Source organism: Sus scrofa, chromosome 12 (genome assembly GCF_000003025.6).
Source record: "Sus scrofa isolate TJ Tabasco breed Duroc chromosome 12, Sscrofa11.1, whole genome shotgun sequence".
NCBI lineage: Eukaryota > Metazoa > Chordata > Mammalia > Artiodactyla > Suidae > Sus > Sus scrofa.
In genome coordinates, this window is record NC_010454.4 from 50,172,596 (window position 1) to 50,188,303 (window position 15,708).

General features: G+C 53.4%; 1 protein-coding gene across 4 annotated transcripts in view; it reads right to left on the reverse strand.

Moving 5' to 3' along the window:
- ANKFY1 (ankyrin repeat and FYVE domain containing 1) overlaps positions 1-15,708 on the reverse strand; it is an 83,903-nt gene that overhangs the window by 4,637 nt on the left and 63,558 nt on the right. For all 4 annotated transcript variants that reach the window (XR_001299971.2, XR_002337325.1, XM_013981229.2 and 1 more), the window contains 13 exons: positions 14,705-14,936; positions 13,710-13,808; positions 13,334-13,487; positions 11,722-11,890; positions 10,247-10,365; positions 9,401-9,557; positions 8,575-8,775; positions 7,542-7,718; positions 6,075-6,222; positions 5,553-5,643; positions 5,129-5,253; positions 2,645-2,791; positions 170-260 (listed from right to left, as the gene is read on the reverse strand). Coding sequence is in view for 2 of the 4 variants with exons in the window: in XM_013981229.2 (XP_013836683.2) it covers positions 170-260; positions 2,645-2,791; positions 5,129-5,253; positions 5,553-5,643; positions 6,075-6,222; positions 7,542-7,718; positions 8,575-8,775; positions 9,401-9,557; positions 10,247-10,365; positions 11,722-11,890; positions 13,334-13,487; positions 13,710-13,808; positions 14,705-14,936 (1,910 nt within the window). In the remaining 2 variants the exon portion in view is untranslated. The remainder of the gene's footprint in view (positions 1-169; positions 261-2,644; positions 2,792-5,128; positions 5,254-5,552; positions 5,644-6,074; positions 6,223-7,541; positions 7,719-8,574; positions 8,776-9,400; positions 9,558-10,246; positions 10,366-11,721; positions 11,891-13,333; positions 13,488-13,709; positions 13,809-14,704; positions 14,937-15,708) is intronic.

The window sequence follows — 15,708 nt, forward strand, 5'->3', positions numbered from 1 at the left end:
GGCAGTGTGCGTAGTGCTGTCAGCTCGTCCCTCCATTTGGCCGAGTTTTGCCCAGGAGAGTGCAGGTCCCTGGTGAGGCCACGGTTTATCACAGAAAAAGGCAGAAGCAATGGTACCAGCAGAAACCCCCCGACTCCTCTGGCAGGTGATGTTGGAGGTGGGGTCTTACCAGTGATGTTTGCGAGTAGTGACTCCAAACTTGGCCGTGCACTCGTAGCAGTTGGAGCCGTCGCACCACGGAGGCTCCTTGGACAGCATATCTGTAACAGGCAGAAGGCTAGTTCTTGTCAGAGAGTGACTGTGCCCAGCAGGAGCCAAGCGTAGGAGGAGCAGGAAAACAGACCCATAAATAAAGCCCCGCACTGCAGAGGCAGTTGAGGGGTACGAGAGCAACTTAGAGGCCCGTCTCCTCTGACTGCACTTCGCAGAGACCGCGTTTTGTACGAGTTGAGGTCTGGGGCAACCCTGCACTGAGCAAGTCTCTCGGGGCCATCTTCCCAATAGCATTTTCTTACTTTGTGTCTCTGCGTCACATTTTGGTACTTGGTCAAGTATTTCAAACTTTTTCATTGTTACTACGTTTGCTATGGTGATCTGGGATCGGGGATCTTTGATGTCACTATTCTAATTGCTTCGGCATTTTTTAGCAATAAATTAATTTTTTTAAACTTTCTTGGCTGCCCCACAGCACACGGAGTTCCCAGACCAGGGATTAAATCTGACCTACACCACAGCTGGGCAACGATGGATCCTTTAACCCACTGCGCCAGGATGAGGACTGAACCTGCTTCCTGGCACTGCAGAGACACCACTGATCCCACTGTACCACAGCAGGCCACACTCGCGGCATATGGAGGTTCCCAGGCTAGGGGTCTAATCGGAGCTATGGCTGCCAGCCTATGCCACAGCCGTAGCAACGCCGGATCCGAGCGGCATCTGCGACCTATACCACAGCTCACAGCAGCACTGGCTCCTTAATTCGCTGACCAAAGCCAGGGATTGAACCTGTAACCTCATGGTTCCTAGTCAGATTCGTTTCTGCTGCACCACAATGAGAACTCCCCAAAAAGTACCTTAAATTAAGGCATGCACATTTCTCTCCTTAGCCATGACGCTAGTGCACGCTCATACAATGAAAATGTAATTCTATAGGCACTGGGAAACCAAAAAAATTCATGTGATTCACTTTACTGCAACATTTGCTTTACTGCAGTGGTGGGGACAGGACCGAGGTCTGCCTACACGCTAATGGGGGCTGGAAAATACGGGGGCTGAGCATTGGCGAGGCAGACCAGGAGCAAGGGAGACACAGTGAAGGCAGGGAAGCAGTCAGGCTCGGCGGAGTATGAGCAGGGCAGGGAGGGGACAGGCCAGCAGCGGGCCCCAGGGGCAGGACCCAAACGCTGGGGGAGCAGGGAGGAGGGAGCAGCAGGAGAAATGAAGGAGGCAGAACTGTAAGATTTGCTGAGTGAACCGAAGTCAAGGCGAGAGGGAGGCGGGGGCAGGAAGGAGACCGAGGGGGTTCCCAGGTTGCTGGACAGGGTGGCCGAGGCTGAGGTGGGACCAGCAGCAGAGGAGAGACAGGAGAGGCAGCCCGGGCAGCAGAGGGGCTCGGTGTCAAGCCTGTGGAAGCCGTGGGGCATTCAGGCTGGGCATTACTGGTGCTGGGGGACCACGTGCCGGCACCGTGGCAAGGCGAGCGCCGTGTGCACAGGAGATGGGGCTCACAGGGAGGAATCGGTTGTCACCCAGCACCACCCACACGCCAGCAGACAGGTTACTGTGGCCAGCCGGGCTCCTGTTCTGAGTTCCTACGAGGCTGACCAAGTGCTCGGCAAACAGCAGGCTAGAGACACAAACACTGGGCGAGGGAGTTGGTTTGTTTTTGTTTCTTTTGGCTGCTTCCCCAGCACATGAAAAGTTCCTGGGCCAGGGATCAAACCTGTGCCACAGCAGTGACCCAAGCCGCTGCAGTGACAACACTGGATTCTTAACCTGAGGCATCCCAGGGGAACTCCGGAAACGCCGCGCCTCAGCGCTGGCTCTGCTACAAACCAACTCTGTGACCTTGTGCGAGCCACCTATGTCAAGCTCACGCAGCTACTACGGACGTCTGAGCTCGTCTCTCGGCGCGTGCCCTGTTCCGTCTCACTGTGGCTGCTGACAGTACAGTGACCCATGGGCAGGGAGGCCACCGCCACGGGGATGAGATCATCAAGCACGAAGCTCTCCTCACCACAGGAGGCGCATGGGGAGGAAAGGTAAGTGGGGCTGAGCCGAAAGCCCACCCTGAAGGATGCCGGGACTCGGCATGGGCCGAAGGACGAAGGATGTGCAGACCCATGGCCAGAAGCCCTGGGAGGGGGCCTGCCCGGAGCTGACGGATTTCGGCAGGATGATGGGAAATGGGGAACGGACAAGGGCCCCAAACGGAGCGCTCTGAAAGGAGACGGCTCACAATGACCCTGCCACCCTGCCCAAGGCCTCCATGGCATTCACAGAGTCCTACGCCGCATGGTGCCTGGAAAGCTACTGGCTCAGCCTGTAGAGCAGGTCCTTATGAGGTATCTGGAGCACCAGGACTTCCAGATAATCAACACCGCCAACCGTGCTCTCGCTGCAAGAGCGGAACGTGGCCACTCACCTAAGAGTCTAAAGAGCAGCTGCTTGGTGGCAACCTGGTAGTTGAAGATGTTGACTCCTTGGTTATTGGTGACCCCCAGGCGAGCCCCGGACCGGACAATGGCGCGGCACAAGTTGGCGTTCCCTTTCATGTACGCTAAGAGCAGCACTGGAAGACAAAAACCACACACGGAGCTCGTTCCCGCCGGCCCCGCCGGCCCCGCCAGAGGCTTGGCAGAAGACAGCCGAGGGCAGGACTGATGCTGGCCGGACATTTGCTAGCAAAGTCCCCACTGACACGGGGGCCTGTGGCTCTGGGGAGAACTCAGGAGGACCTGCAGTGTCGTGCCGTCGAGACCTGGCCCTGAACCAGGGCTCCAGAGCAGCGCCGGCTCTTGGCCACGCAGAGCTCTGGCCACAAGAGAGCTGGGGGGTGGGGGGCGGTGTCGCACAGACAGGAAATACAGCAGGTCTCAGCTGCCTCCCGTCCTCTGCAACATGGGGCAGAGGGGACACAGCCCTTTTCACACAGTAGCTTATTCTAAAGACTTGTGAGAGGTGCACACATGGAGAAAAGAATACAGCAGCAGGCAGGACCTGCTCCAGAAAGCTCTCGAGTCCACGGAGCCGTCTTCTGTGCGGGTACAGGCGCAGCGGTTCGGAACAGCTCTGGCCAGGGCATCCTGCTGGCCCTCCGTACTGACAGCTACAGCTCATCAGCCCCTTTTCGCTTCCTTTTACAGGACACTGTAAATCCTTCCATAAATTCTCTAAACGATCCAGGAGGATCGGGGTGATTGCAAATGAGCAAACAGGCAGACAGGTTACGAAGCTTACCGAGTCACCCTGCTGGAACATGACTGAGCTCGGTATTGAAACCCCGTCTGTGTAACTCAGGAGCCTGCCTGCCTATCTGCTCCTGGGCAGTGGCGCTCACTGGAGTGGGTGTTGGCTCCAGGCTCTCACTCCCAGGGCTGACGCCTCTGAAGCCAGGCTCATCACTGCTGGCTTAGAAAACATGTCCTTGCAGACCTGTGGTTGCCAGGGGGGAGGGAGAGGGAGTGGGGTGACCTGATTTTAGGCACAAGCGCATCTGAAGCACATCCATGTAGGGATCCAAGGCCAAAAGCCACGTCCAGATGGGCGCCCGCCTGTTTCTATGGCCCTCATCCACCTCCCGTCCCTTCAGGAGTTTGGGGTTAGCAGATGCAAAACTTTTCCACTTAGAACGGATGAGCCATGAGGTCCTACTGTACAACACAGGAAACTATATCCAGTCTTACGGGACAGCCCATGATGGAAGATAATACGAGAAAAGGAACGTATACAGACAGGTATGACTGGGTCCCTTTGCTATACAGCAGAAATTGGCACAACACTATAAATCAACTACACTTTTTCTGTGTGTGTCTTTTTATTTTTTAGGGTGGCACCCGCAGCGTATGGAGGTACCCAGGCTAGGGAATCCAATCAGATCTGTAGCCACTGGCCTACACCACAGCCACAGCAACGCCAGATCCAAGCCCCATCTGCGACCTATACCACAGCTCACGGTGACATTGGATCCTTAACCCACTGAGCCAGGCCAGGGATCAAACCTGCGCCCTCATGGATGCTAGTCAGATTGTTTCCACTGAGCCATGACAGGAACTCCAGTCGACTATACATGAGTAAAAAAGATAAATTTAAAAAAAGGAAAAGTGGGAGCTCAGGAAAAACCAAAAAAAATTTCATGAATCAAGACCAAGAATGGATAACAAAATATTTGGACCCAGGCTAAGGCTTGGGACACCCGTTGGTGAATGCAGTGCTGCCAAAGGCCACAGAGGCTCTGTCTGGCACGACGGAGAGGGAACAGCAACACAGCAGCAGCAGCAGAGCACGGAGAGCGCCTGGGCCGAGAAGAAGGAGACTTGGATTTTCCTGTATGTACGGCTTACCTTGCACGGTTGTTGTCACCAAAAAAAGGAAAGCAAAAGTACACCACAAAAACTATGAAAGCTACAGAAATCAACACAAGGGGGAAGCTAGGGCACCACCCCGAGAGAGGCCCGCTGATTAAGCCCCTCAGTTAGACGCCAGCCCGCACCTGCCCACAACGTGGCACTCTTTCAAAGCACGTCATTACGCACTGAAGCGCACGTCCTCCTTCTGCAGCATCTGTGAGGTGGCTGCATTTTCTCTCTCTGGAGATTTGGAAGCTTGGAGAGGGACCGAGCTGAATGGACAGGAGGTGGATGAGGGCACTAGAAACAGGTGGGCGGGCCGTTTGGACGTGGCTTTGGCTTTGGATCCCTAGATGGATGTGCTTCAGATGCGCTTGTGCCTAAAACCAGACCCTGCCAAACTGCACCTCAGGAACCTGCGACAGATGCTCACGGAGCCCAGCTGAAATCCACTGGGCTGAATGTCCTTAAGTGATTGTGACACGTGTGCCTGGGCTCTTATTTTTCTAGGAAGCAAGGAATATCAGCGAGACAGGACAGACAAAAACCTCAGTACATACCGGTGTTCCCGTCTGCATCTGGTTTATCTAGAGGATACTCAGGCATGCACTCGAGGAAGAGCTCAAAGACGGCTGCCGCATTCTCCTTGCCATACTGTCCCAAAATGTGCAGTGGCGACTGGCCTCTGATAAGACAAGGTGGAAGAGTCAGGTATGTAACTGCCACGGCCATCACGCACAAATGCAACGGGATTTTCTGACCTCTGTGATTTTGAATAAATCTCAAGGACACAAAGATCAGAAAAGTCCTTATTAGAAGTATTTTCAAAAAGCAGAATTCCCGGGCACCACAGGCCGGCCAAGTGCCCTAGTGGCCGGTTCTGCAGCTTGCACCTGGGCCTCCCAGAAGGTGCCGGTGACCGCCGCCCGGAGGGGCAGGTAGGGGACGTGGAGCCCCAGCCTCCGCTCGGAACCACACACTCACCTGAGATTAAAGGCTTCGGCGTCCACGGTGCACTCTGTCAAGAGGACGCGGATGTTGCTGAGCCGGCCGTGCATGACCGCGAGATGCAGAGCTGGGGAGGAAGCCCTCTTCAGTGCAAGCCCACAAGCAACGCACAAGATCTTGGCGTTTCCTCACCTCACCAACCTCCCTCTCAGTGGGAGCAGCCGAGCCGCCCCCATCCCCTCAGAGAGCAGCCTTTCCAGCCCACCCGCCCCAAGAAGGCGTCATAAAGGCCACCTCCTAAAACTCTGCTTTCTGCCTCTACAGTGACTCGAAGACGAGATTTAATGGTTTCACAAGAAGCCACTTCAGGCCTCTAGGGTTACCATTCACTTCGGGAGGCTGCCCAGGCCCTGGTCAGGAGCGGGCTGGATGCCCTGCTCCTGTGAGAGCCAAGCTCCGCAAAGGGGGACAGACAAAAGGGAGCAGCACCTGCACCCCTAGAAGGGAGGGGCTGCTTCAGGCACTGAGCACTGCACACGGGGAGGGACTGGGATTTACCATTATTTCCATTCTCATCCACAGCAGCAAAGTCCACTCCATTCTCCAAGAGGACTGAGCAGATGGTGGGCAGGTCCTGCTGGGCAGCGAGATGGAGGGCAGTCTGGCGGTGCTTGGTTAATTCATTCACTTTGGCTCCTGCAAGAAGCTGGTGAGGTTGATTACATGAGCAGCCACTCTGCCACAACCAACCAAGGTCCCATGTAAGGGGGCCAAGCCTGCCTACCTTCTGGCACCCACGGATCTGCCACGCTGGCAAAGCCGGGAGCGCAGGGCCGCACACACACTCCTAGTGAGACACAGGCCAGCGAAACCCGTCCCAAGGGCAAACTGGCCATTATCAAGGTGTCAAAAAAGCCAATCCTCAGGACACAGAAAATCTAAGACTGCAGTCTACACACCTACACGGAATCAGTACTAGTGTATAAAGCTACACAGGACTGCAGTGACTATATAAGGATGTCCAGTGCTTAAAACCAAATAGCAGAAAGTATTTAATTATGAAAATTATAATATATACAAATAGAATAATGACTAAGATGATAAAAATTTATGATTTAACATGAAAGGATGTCTATGATAGGGAGTTCCCGTTGTGGCTCAGTGGTTAATGAATCATGGAACCATGAGGCTGCAGGTTCGATCTGTGACCTTGCTCAGTGGGTTAAGGATCCGGCGTTGCAAATGAATGTGTGTCCTAAGGACAGTGTTTTTGCTTTTTAGGGCCACACCCGTGGCATGTGGAGATTCCCAGGCTAGGGGTGGAACTGGAGCTACAGCTGCCAGCCTACGCCACACCCAGAGCAACAGGGATCCAAGCTACTTCTGTGACCTACACCACAGCTCACAGCAACACCAGATTCTTAACACTGAGTGAGGCCAGGGATTGAACCCAAGTCCTCATGGATACTAGTCGGGTTCATTACCACTGAGCCATAATAGGAACTCCGAAAAAAGTTTTATAACGACATGTGGTGACAGATTTTAACTAGATTTACTGTGATTGTTTTGCAAAAATACAGACACTGAATCAATATGTTGTGTCCTGATGCTAATTTAATACTGTCTATCAATTAGACCTCAAAAAAATACATTAAAAAGATGAATGCAAAAAAGTGAGAGACAGAGAGACAGCTCACTCAACAGCGCAGCTGAGGCCTGACAGAGCAGCAGAAGCATAGACAGGGATCTCTCGTCCAGTGATGCCTGCGCCCTGCCTCTGCCGCCCACATCCTGCCCTCCCTCAAAGCCTCATCCAGCATCCGCCTGCCCACGCCGCCCCTGGGCTCTCAGGACATGCTGCCCACTGCACACCGGCTTTCCCCAGCATCCTGCCTCACTCCCCGGATCCCCGCTGGCCTCGCTCAGTCCCCGACAAAACACCTGTGTGGGATGAGAGCGTCCGCGCACGCGCTGCAACACGTGTAGTCCACACTTTACAGGCAGCAACGCTGCAGTGGCACTTACCAAATTGCGGACAATAATCTCTGAGCCTGCTTGGACGGCAAGGTGCAAAGGGGTCAACTTGGACGCATCCTGGACTCTGGAATTCACGTTAGCCTGGACACTGATGAGGAACAGGACGCTCTCAATATCAGAGCTCTGAACTGCCACGTGAAGAAAATTCCGGCCCTTGTTATCCACCTAAGGCAACAAGGAGGAACCAAAGCATTAGTGGGCCCTCCTGCAAGAGTGCCTCTGGAGCACGGCGAGCTGCACCGACCACTGGAGAGGCCGTGGTGTCGGCCTCCCTCGGTTCCAGGAGCTCCCTCCCAAGCGCTAACACCAGATGCCTGCCCGTCCCTCCCCCAACGCCACGGACCCACGCTGTGTATTTGTGCACGTGACCACACGGGCATGGTCCCGTCCACGTGGTCAGAAAAAGGGAGCGGATCCCAGCTGCCCTGGCATACTCCCGCAGCAGGAGTGGACTTGCAACCTCAAGGACAGGGAATGGAAGGCACCAAAATGTGGGGATGCACAGAGGAGGCAACGAGGGACCCAGGCCACAGGCGTCACAGCCAGCAGTCTAACGTCACAGCGGCAAAGCCAGCCTGAGCCCTGAGCAGTCAGAAACACCTTTAGAAATTTCTAGAAAGTCTTTTGTTTAGGCCACCAACAGTATATTCCAGATTTTGCTCCACTGACATAAAGCAGAAAAAAAGCTCCCTCAAATCAAACCACAGAGGACCTGCAGCTACCAGAGCTGTCACGTCAGCATGAGGGCTCCGTAGGAAGGGAGGGAGGCACACACACCCCATTCCCTCACGCACCGTATCCTCTCTCACACACACACACACACCCCAGCTTCATACTTGATGGGAGGAAACGTGAGCAATCTCCATTCATGAACATTAACCCCAGGTAGAAAACAAAAAAAGAAAGACAACTGTCTTCATGCAGAGGGGACCTGTTTCGCCGCTGACACATGTTCAGTCTCCACCTAACAGGCTCCGCTGTGCCCGGGCACCGTGGAGAACGCCGGGCACCGGCCGCTCACCTGCTCGGCGGCCCCGGACTCCCGCTTCAGGATGGCCTCGGCCGCCTTGTTGTTCTTGTAGGTCATGGCGCAGGCAAAGGGGGTCAGGCCCTGCCTGTCTCGCACGTTCAGGTGGATGTCGGGGTGAGAGATCAGCAGCTGAATGATGACGCCGTGTTGGTTGCTGATGGCCACGTGGACAGGCGTTCTTCCTTCTGCATCCTATGGGGACAGCGCACAGATTTCAACGTCCGAATGAAGATAAAACCCAGGAAAATCTGAAGGGGAACAACTTTCACAACAAATTTGGTTCTGAGAATCAATACAACTACTCTGTATTTGAAAGCAGCTTTCCAGGAGGCTAAACAGAGTAGACAGAGCCACCCCCTCTTACTCCACCAGATGCACCAAGACGTCTGGCTTAGAACAGCTGCAACCAACCTCACCTCCAAGTTAAACCCTACTTATGTGGCTGCAGGGCAGCAGGTGCACATCTCCACTGAGCTCCTGGAACATTCCCCTAAACACAGTACTCACTTGGGACTAGAACAAATTTGCGATGGAAATCGGTAACCAGTGGGGACAGGAAGCAAAGGAAAGCTAATGGAACGAATCTTCCTTTGCTGGAAGGACAAAGGCACAAAAAAGTCTTAACCTGAAATGACTACAATTACTACGCAGGCTGTGTGACCCCGGGACGGTCACGTCACCTGTCCGTACCTCGGGCCCACGCACAGAAAAGCAGAGGCCTAGGACTGGAGAGTCTGCGAGGTCCCTGGCCGTGGAAGGAGAGCTCCCTGATCCTGGTGTCCCATCCATCTCCCTGGACAACAGACACTCTCCATACCTGTGCATTGACATTGGCACCGAACTCCAGAAGGCACTGTATCGTCTCCTCCAGGCCCCAGGAGGCTGCCAAATGCAAGGGGGTCTGCCCGTCTCTGGCCTCCTCCTCTCCTTCTCCATTAGCACCAGGCTGTCTGGGACTATTCACGTCGCAGCCACTGAAAGGAAGAGGAAGTACAAGGCTTCAGAAGCCACGCTCGCACCCGGCCTGCGGGCACGCCCACAGCGCAGAGCAGCAGCGCAGCCCACCCAGTGGAAGGCCCCCGCTGCCACCGCTGCCGCCACCGCCGGGGACTGCAGCCCTTGGTCCTCGGCCTCACCGGGGTCTGGGGCCCACTCCCCTAGATTCTTTGGCAACTGGTCATGGGGGCAACCTGGGACTCAGAGCTCTTCTAGCTCCCCAGGCGATGTGCGTGTATTTAAAGTTTGAGAATCATTCTAAAGCTTTCCTCAGGGACCTCGCCTCCCACACATCCGGCCCTCTGAGGCCGAGGAGCCTGTCGAGGCTCAGGCATCTTGGTGGAGTCCTGCAGAAGCCACTCAGTCTCCTCCACCCCAGCCTCTTGGTCTCACTGCGTGAACCAGGCTGATTTGACTACCAGAGCCTTTGAGGTTCCCAAAGCAGGAAGCTGGGAGCCTTTAGTTTCTTTGATCCCAAGCACGAGAGCCCCTCTCCTCAAAAGCAAGTCAAGGCCATGGCTGACGTGACAGAACAGTGACCCTCTGGGAGCCTCCATTATGAAGGTCAAACCAGCTACAGGTATATCAAGGCTGCAGCTGGAGTAAATAAGAAAAGAGCCAGTTCGCAATAAGCTAAGAGCTGAAGGGATACTTAGGCTTCTTGCACCTTCGAATAAGAAAGCAGGCGATGGCCTCGTTGTTTTCGTCAATGGCTCTGTGCAGCAGTGTCTGAAGGCACCCGCTAGGTCCTGGACCCCAGCACGTGGCATCACAACCATGTCTGACCTGCAGGAAAACACAGGTCACTCACAAACACCGCCTAGCAAAGGTGACCGTGCTGGAGTTCCTGCTGTGGGGCAACAGGATCGGCGGCATCTTGGGAGAGCTGGGTTGCAGGTTTGATCCCCAGTCTGGCACAGCGGGTTAAGGATCCATCATTATGTGCAGCTGTGGCTTAGGTCGTGACCGTGGCTTGGATCCGATTCCAGGCCCGGGAGCTCCACAGGCCATGGGGCAGCCAAAAAAGCAAGAAAGAGGCAGAGCTTCCATGCCTGCCCGCTTGCATCTCTCACAAGCATCCTATCTTAATAAATCTAGTTTTTGCCTATCAAAAAAAAGAAAAAAAGAAAAAAAAAAGGCGACTGTGTTTATTACCATCTCTGAGCCCTGCAGACTTTATTAGATCCATTTTTCAGGCAAGATACAGTTGATGATTAACTGACAATTATTTTAATCTGTGTCAGTCATTAGCTTTACAAACACTGATTAAAATCTGCTCAGGGCCAGTTTTCTTTTTTTACTAATAATAGCTTTATTTTGTTCAGAGAATGCAACTTATAAGTATACTTTAAGGTAAATTTTAACTGAATATATTTGTTCAGTATTTTTTTTTCAGATTTTTTTTTTAATTTTAATTTTTTTTCTGCTGTACAGCATGGGAACTAAGTTACTCTTACATGTATACATTTTTCCCCCATCCTTTGTTCTGTTGCAATATAAGTATCTAGACATAGTTCTCGATGCTACTCAGCAGGATCTCCCAAGTTTTTGCACTAGGTTCCATGGGACGGGTTTGAGAAATAAAACAAAGATCTGTTTGATTAGCGCCCTCTAGAGCCAGGTCCTGGAAGGGACAGAAAATGCACACGAGGCCCTGCACATACACACTCATAAGGCCCCAGGCACAAACACCTGTAATCACCAGGGACTCTCAAGAACAACTAGGTACCCCCCCACCCCCAGTGCAAAACGCCTTAATGTCACAATTCAGACCCTTCAGAAAACTAAATGAGCTTCCAGGGTTAGCTCCACTTCTGGAGGCTGTCTTCTGAAAAAGGGGGGCAATCCTGAGATGTGAGAACTTATCACTATGGAGATAGCAAGGGCAGCCCACATCCGGTTAAAGGCCTCGGCTCGCTCGCTTCTTGGTAGTTTTCTCCAAAAGACAACCTAAGAAAAGGTGTTGGCCAAGACTACGCTGAGCTGCAGGCTTCCTTAACATGACTTTCAATGGCTCGTCCTCGACCCAACTTGTCACCCTGCAGACCTCTCCCTCCTTACGACTGCTACGGAGGCACCAAATCCACCCCTGACACAAAACACCCCCAGGTGTAAACGGCGCTGAGGTTGAGCTTGTCTCACCAGAGTGGACGCGATGTCCTCCAGATTATTTGCCAGGGCGAGCCACAGGGGAGGGTTCCCCTTCTCGTCTGGCACGGACATGTCGGCTCCTCGGGTGCAGATGGCGTCCACCACGAGCGGAAGCTGATTCCTGATGGCCAGCTGAAGAGCCGTCTCCCCATCCTGAGTCCTGTGGGCAACGCGCACCAAAACCAGTGTTTGCGGCTGGAGCCAAATGACAGAGGGCACCCCTCCAGGCATCCAGAGGCCAGGGCTTGCTGTTTCCCTTAAACACGCTTCACTCAGAAACTGAACCTGTCGACAGCATCTGTCCCTCCTGCCTTTTTAAAAACTACAACTACGCTACCTTATACCCACAACATAACTAACATCCCAGCATGCTCAACTCGTACAGCTGCTTTTAACAGTATCTGAATAAAATGTCGCCTCAGAGGTCCCGCAGTGGCTCAACAGTTAATGAACCCAACTAGCATCCATGAGGATTCGGGTTCGATCCCTAGCCTCATTCAATGGGTTAAGGATCCAGCATTGCCATGAGCTGTGGTGCAGGTCGCAGACATAGCTTGGATCCCACATTGCTGTGGCCATGGCAAAGGCCAGCAGCTACAGCTCTGACTCCACCCCTAACCTGGGAACCTCCCTATGCCACAGGTGCAGCCCTAAAAAGACCAAAAAAAAAAAAAAAAAAAAAAAGAAAGAAAAATGCCACCTCAACTACCCACTTGAGAAAACACTTTTTTCATCCACTTAGTCATTCCAGGTCACTTGACATTAGAGACAAAAGACAAATTTCTTTGAAAAAACAAAAACAATAAAAACATAAGGAGTTCCCATCATGGCTCAGTGTTAACAAACCCCACTAGCATCCATGAGGATGCAAGTTCAATTCCTGGCCTCTCTCAGTGGGTTAAGGATCCGGCGTTGCCATGAACTGAGGGGGAAGGCTGTGGATGTAGCTCCGATTTGACCCCGACCTTCGAACTTCCATATGCCACCAGTGAAGCCCTAAAATAAAAGACCAAAAAAAAAAAAAAATGTAACTGTGTATTTCCCCCCTCAAGACTTCTGATAGTTCATTTGTGAGGTACTTCACTACAGCTGAAGTTTATACTTAAAAAAAAAATTGATTCTGGATTGTCCATTTTAATGAGATTTATACAATATTGTGCCCTATTTTTGCTGCGAGCTGCACGGGAAGTCCAATTGTGCCCTGTTCTTGAAAGGGTCGAACAAGTGCAATTCCCCTTCTGTGTCTATGATCACATTTAGTTTTAACACAATATTGGTACATTTGCATTGTTTCCCTCCTTTATTTAACAAGGAACAAAAAAACTTCTCTTTTCTTTTTTGGCCACCCCTCAGCCTATGGAGTTCCCATGCCAGGGATTAGATCTGAGCCACACTTGCAACCTATGCTGCGGCAATGCTGGATCCTTGAACCCACTGTCCTGGGCCAAGGATCGAACCTGCAGCCTGGCACTGCAGGGACACTGTCTCTCCTGTTGTGTCACAGTGGGAACTCCCAAAAATATTTTCTACAAGCAAGGCTCCGCTCCTGAACCATCTCAATTAACCGTGAGCTGGCGTGTGGCGGAGTGCTGCCCCAGCCCACCTGATGTTTATGTCCGCCTGGTGCTCCAGGAGGAAGAGCGCGCTCTTGCTGTCCTGCCGCTGCATGGCCATGTGCAGCAAGGTCTGCCCGTCCGACATGGTGTCGTTGATGCAAGCCCCAGAGCCCAGCAGCTGGGCCGCGATCGTGTGCATGCCTGCAAAATAAACGAGCCCCGATGGTCGCGCTCTCAGCCTCCCCCGCTCCCTCAACCTCTTACCACACACACACCGGCTCCACTTCCCAAGGCCAGCAGCTTCCCACTGGCTGTTACGGGCTTAACCCAAACAGAAAGTAATTTTACAACCAATGACTGGCTCCAACCCTTCCACCTCCCTCCCACACCCGCCCTCTGTCTGCCGACGTCAACAAGCCTCACCAGTCCACAAGGCCAGGCCCAGCACAGTTTGGTCCCGGGAATCCTTGAGGCTGAAGTCCGGAATAATTTGCAAGTTGTTGGTGGCATGAAGAGCATTAGCTAAAATTTTTCAAAGGAGAGAGCACTGGATTTCACCATCCCACGATCGTGTTTTAAGTAGTCGGGAGAACAGGAGCTCTGTCTCAAACTGACTGACCGTTTCTATACAAGGGGAACTGGTAAATCCTGTGGGGAGTGGGAGCCCAGACGTTTGAGGGTCTGGAGCAAAGCTTATGAGGAGATGAATGTTGGGAAAGGTTACAACACCGAATGTTCCCAAAAGGGAAACAGATTCTTCGATGGAAACTAGGGAGAATCACCTGATCACCGAGGAGGGTGAGAACAAAGTGCCGGTGATGCTTTACTAACACCGAGGTCCTCCCCGCTCACAGCCCCCAGGGACTAAGAAGAGGCACATCCTACCTGACGCCCCACTTCCTGCCACAGGCACAATGCTAACAAATGCCGGCGTTTACAAGGACGCAGGCAAGAGCAAGACAAATTTCAAGGCAGAAGAGCGAAAAACTGGAAGATGGCTTTCTGAGGGCAATGGGCCTTCTGCGTGGCAGGGGCCTCCCATGGCCCCTCTTTCCAGCTCCTCTCAGGGTCCACCCGCCCGGGGTGGGGGGCTCATGGGCAGATGAGAGGACTGACTGGCCACAGGAAGACCAGCAGAGTTCTCAATCTCAAAGGCAGTGCTCAGGCCAAGGCAAAGCTCTGCCTGACCTGCACGGAAGTGGCCCGGGAAAGACACCCCAAATAAGAGAGGAGTCAGAGGGTCTCACACTTTCACCCAACCAGGGAGACGGGCAGGCCCCATCCTGAAAATGTACGCACGGAAACCCAGGGGCCGGGGCGCAGCGTGTCTGGTTTAACCTCAAAGGATCTTGGGGGGTGAACTACTCGCGACCCCTGTGCCAAGGTCACAGTGACGGCAGTAATTCCCAGCCACCTACCCTTCTGCTCCAGGATGATGGACACCACATCGGGGTGATTGTAGGCGATGGCCATGTGCAGCGGCGTCTGCTGGGAGACGCTGCTGTCCGCCGAGCCGGACAGGGAGGCAGCCTCCTTCGGCGAAGGCAGGGCCTCCTCCGTCTGCAGGTTTGGGTTGGCCCCCTGCTGCAGGAGCTCTGCGGTGAGGTTGGCCAGGCCGTGCCGACAGGCCGTGTGCAACGGCGTTTCTCCCTGGACAGAAACAGACGGCCCCGTCAGCGTGCTCCGAGGCTGGGCGCTCCCTTCACCCAGCGAGGAGGCCAGCCCATGTGCCGAAACGCGGGTCCCCGGCGCCAGGCACAGCCCTTGGCTCATCCCGTCCCAGCTGCATGACTTGTGTCCCCTCCTCAGTGTCCTCTCCTCCCCTCGTTCCTCCAACGTCCTCCCAGGCGCCCTCCAAACGCCCTGGCTCCTCATCTGCGTTTCCACTCTTCTCGTTGTTTTTATCATTATTTTGCTTATTATAAAATAATATAGGGGAGTTCCTGCTGTGGAGTGATGGGTTATGAATCTGGCTGCAGGGACAAGGGTTCCTGTGGAGGTGAAGGGTCACATCCTGGGCCAGACGAAGAGAGTTAAAGGACCTGGGCATTTTGGAGTTCCTGTCGTGGCACATCAGAAACGAATCCGACTAGGAACCCTGAGGTTGCGGGTTCCATCCCTGGCCTTGCTCAGTCGGTTAAGGATGCAGTGTTGCCATGAGCTGTGGTGTAGGTCGCAGACGCGGCTTGGAACTGGCGTTGCTGTGGCTGTGGTGTAGGCCGGCAGCTACAGCTCCGATTGGACCCCCAGCCTGGGAACCTCCATATGCCCCGGGTGCAGCCCTAAGAAGACAAAAGACCAAAAAAAAAAAAAAAAAAGAGAGAGAGAACCTGGAATTTTCACATGCTGTGGATGTGGCCATGAAAAAGTAAAAAGCGAATAATTTAAAAAAAATATATATATATATATATGACTATAATTA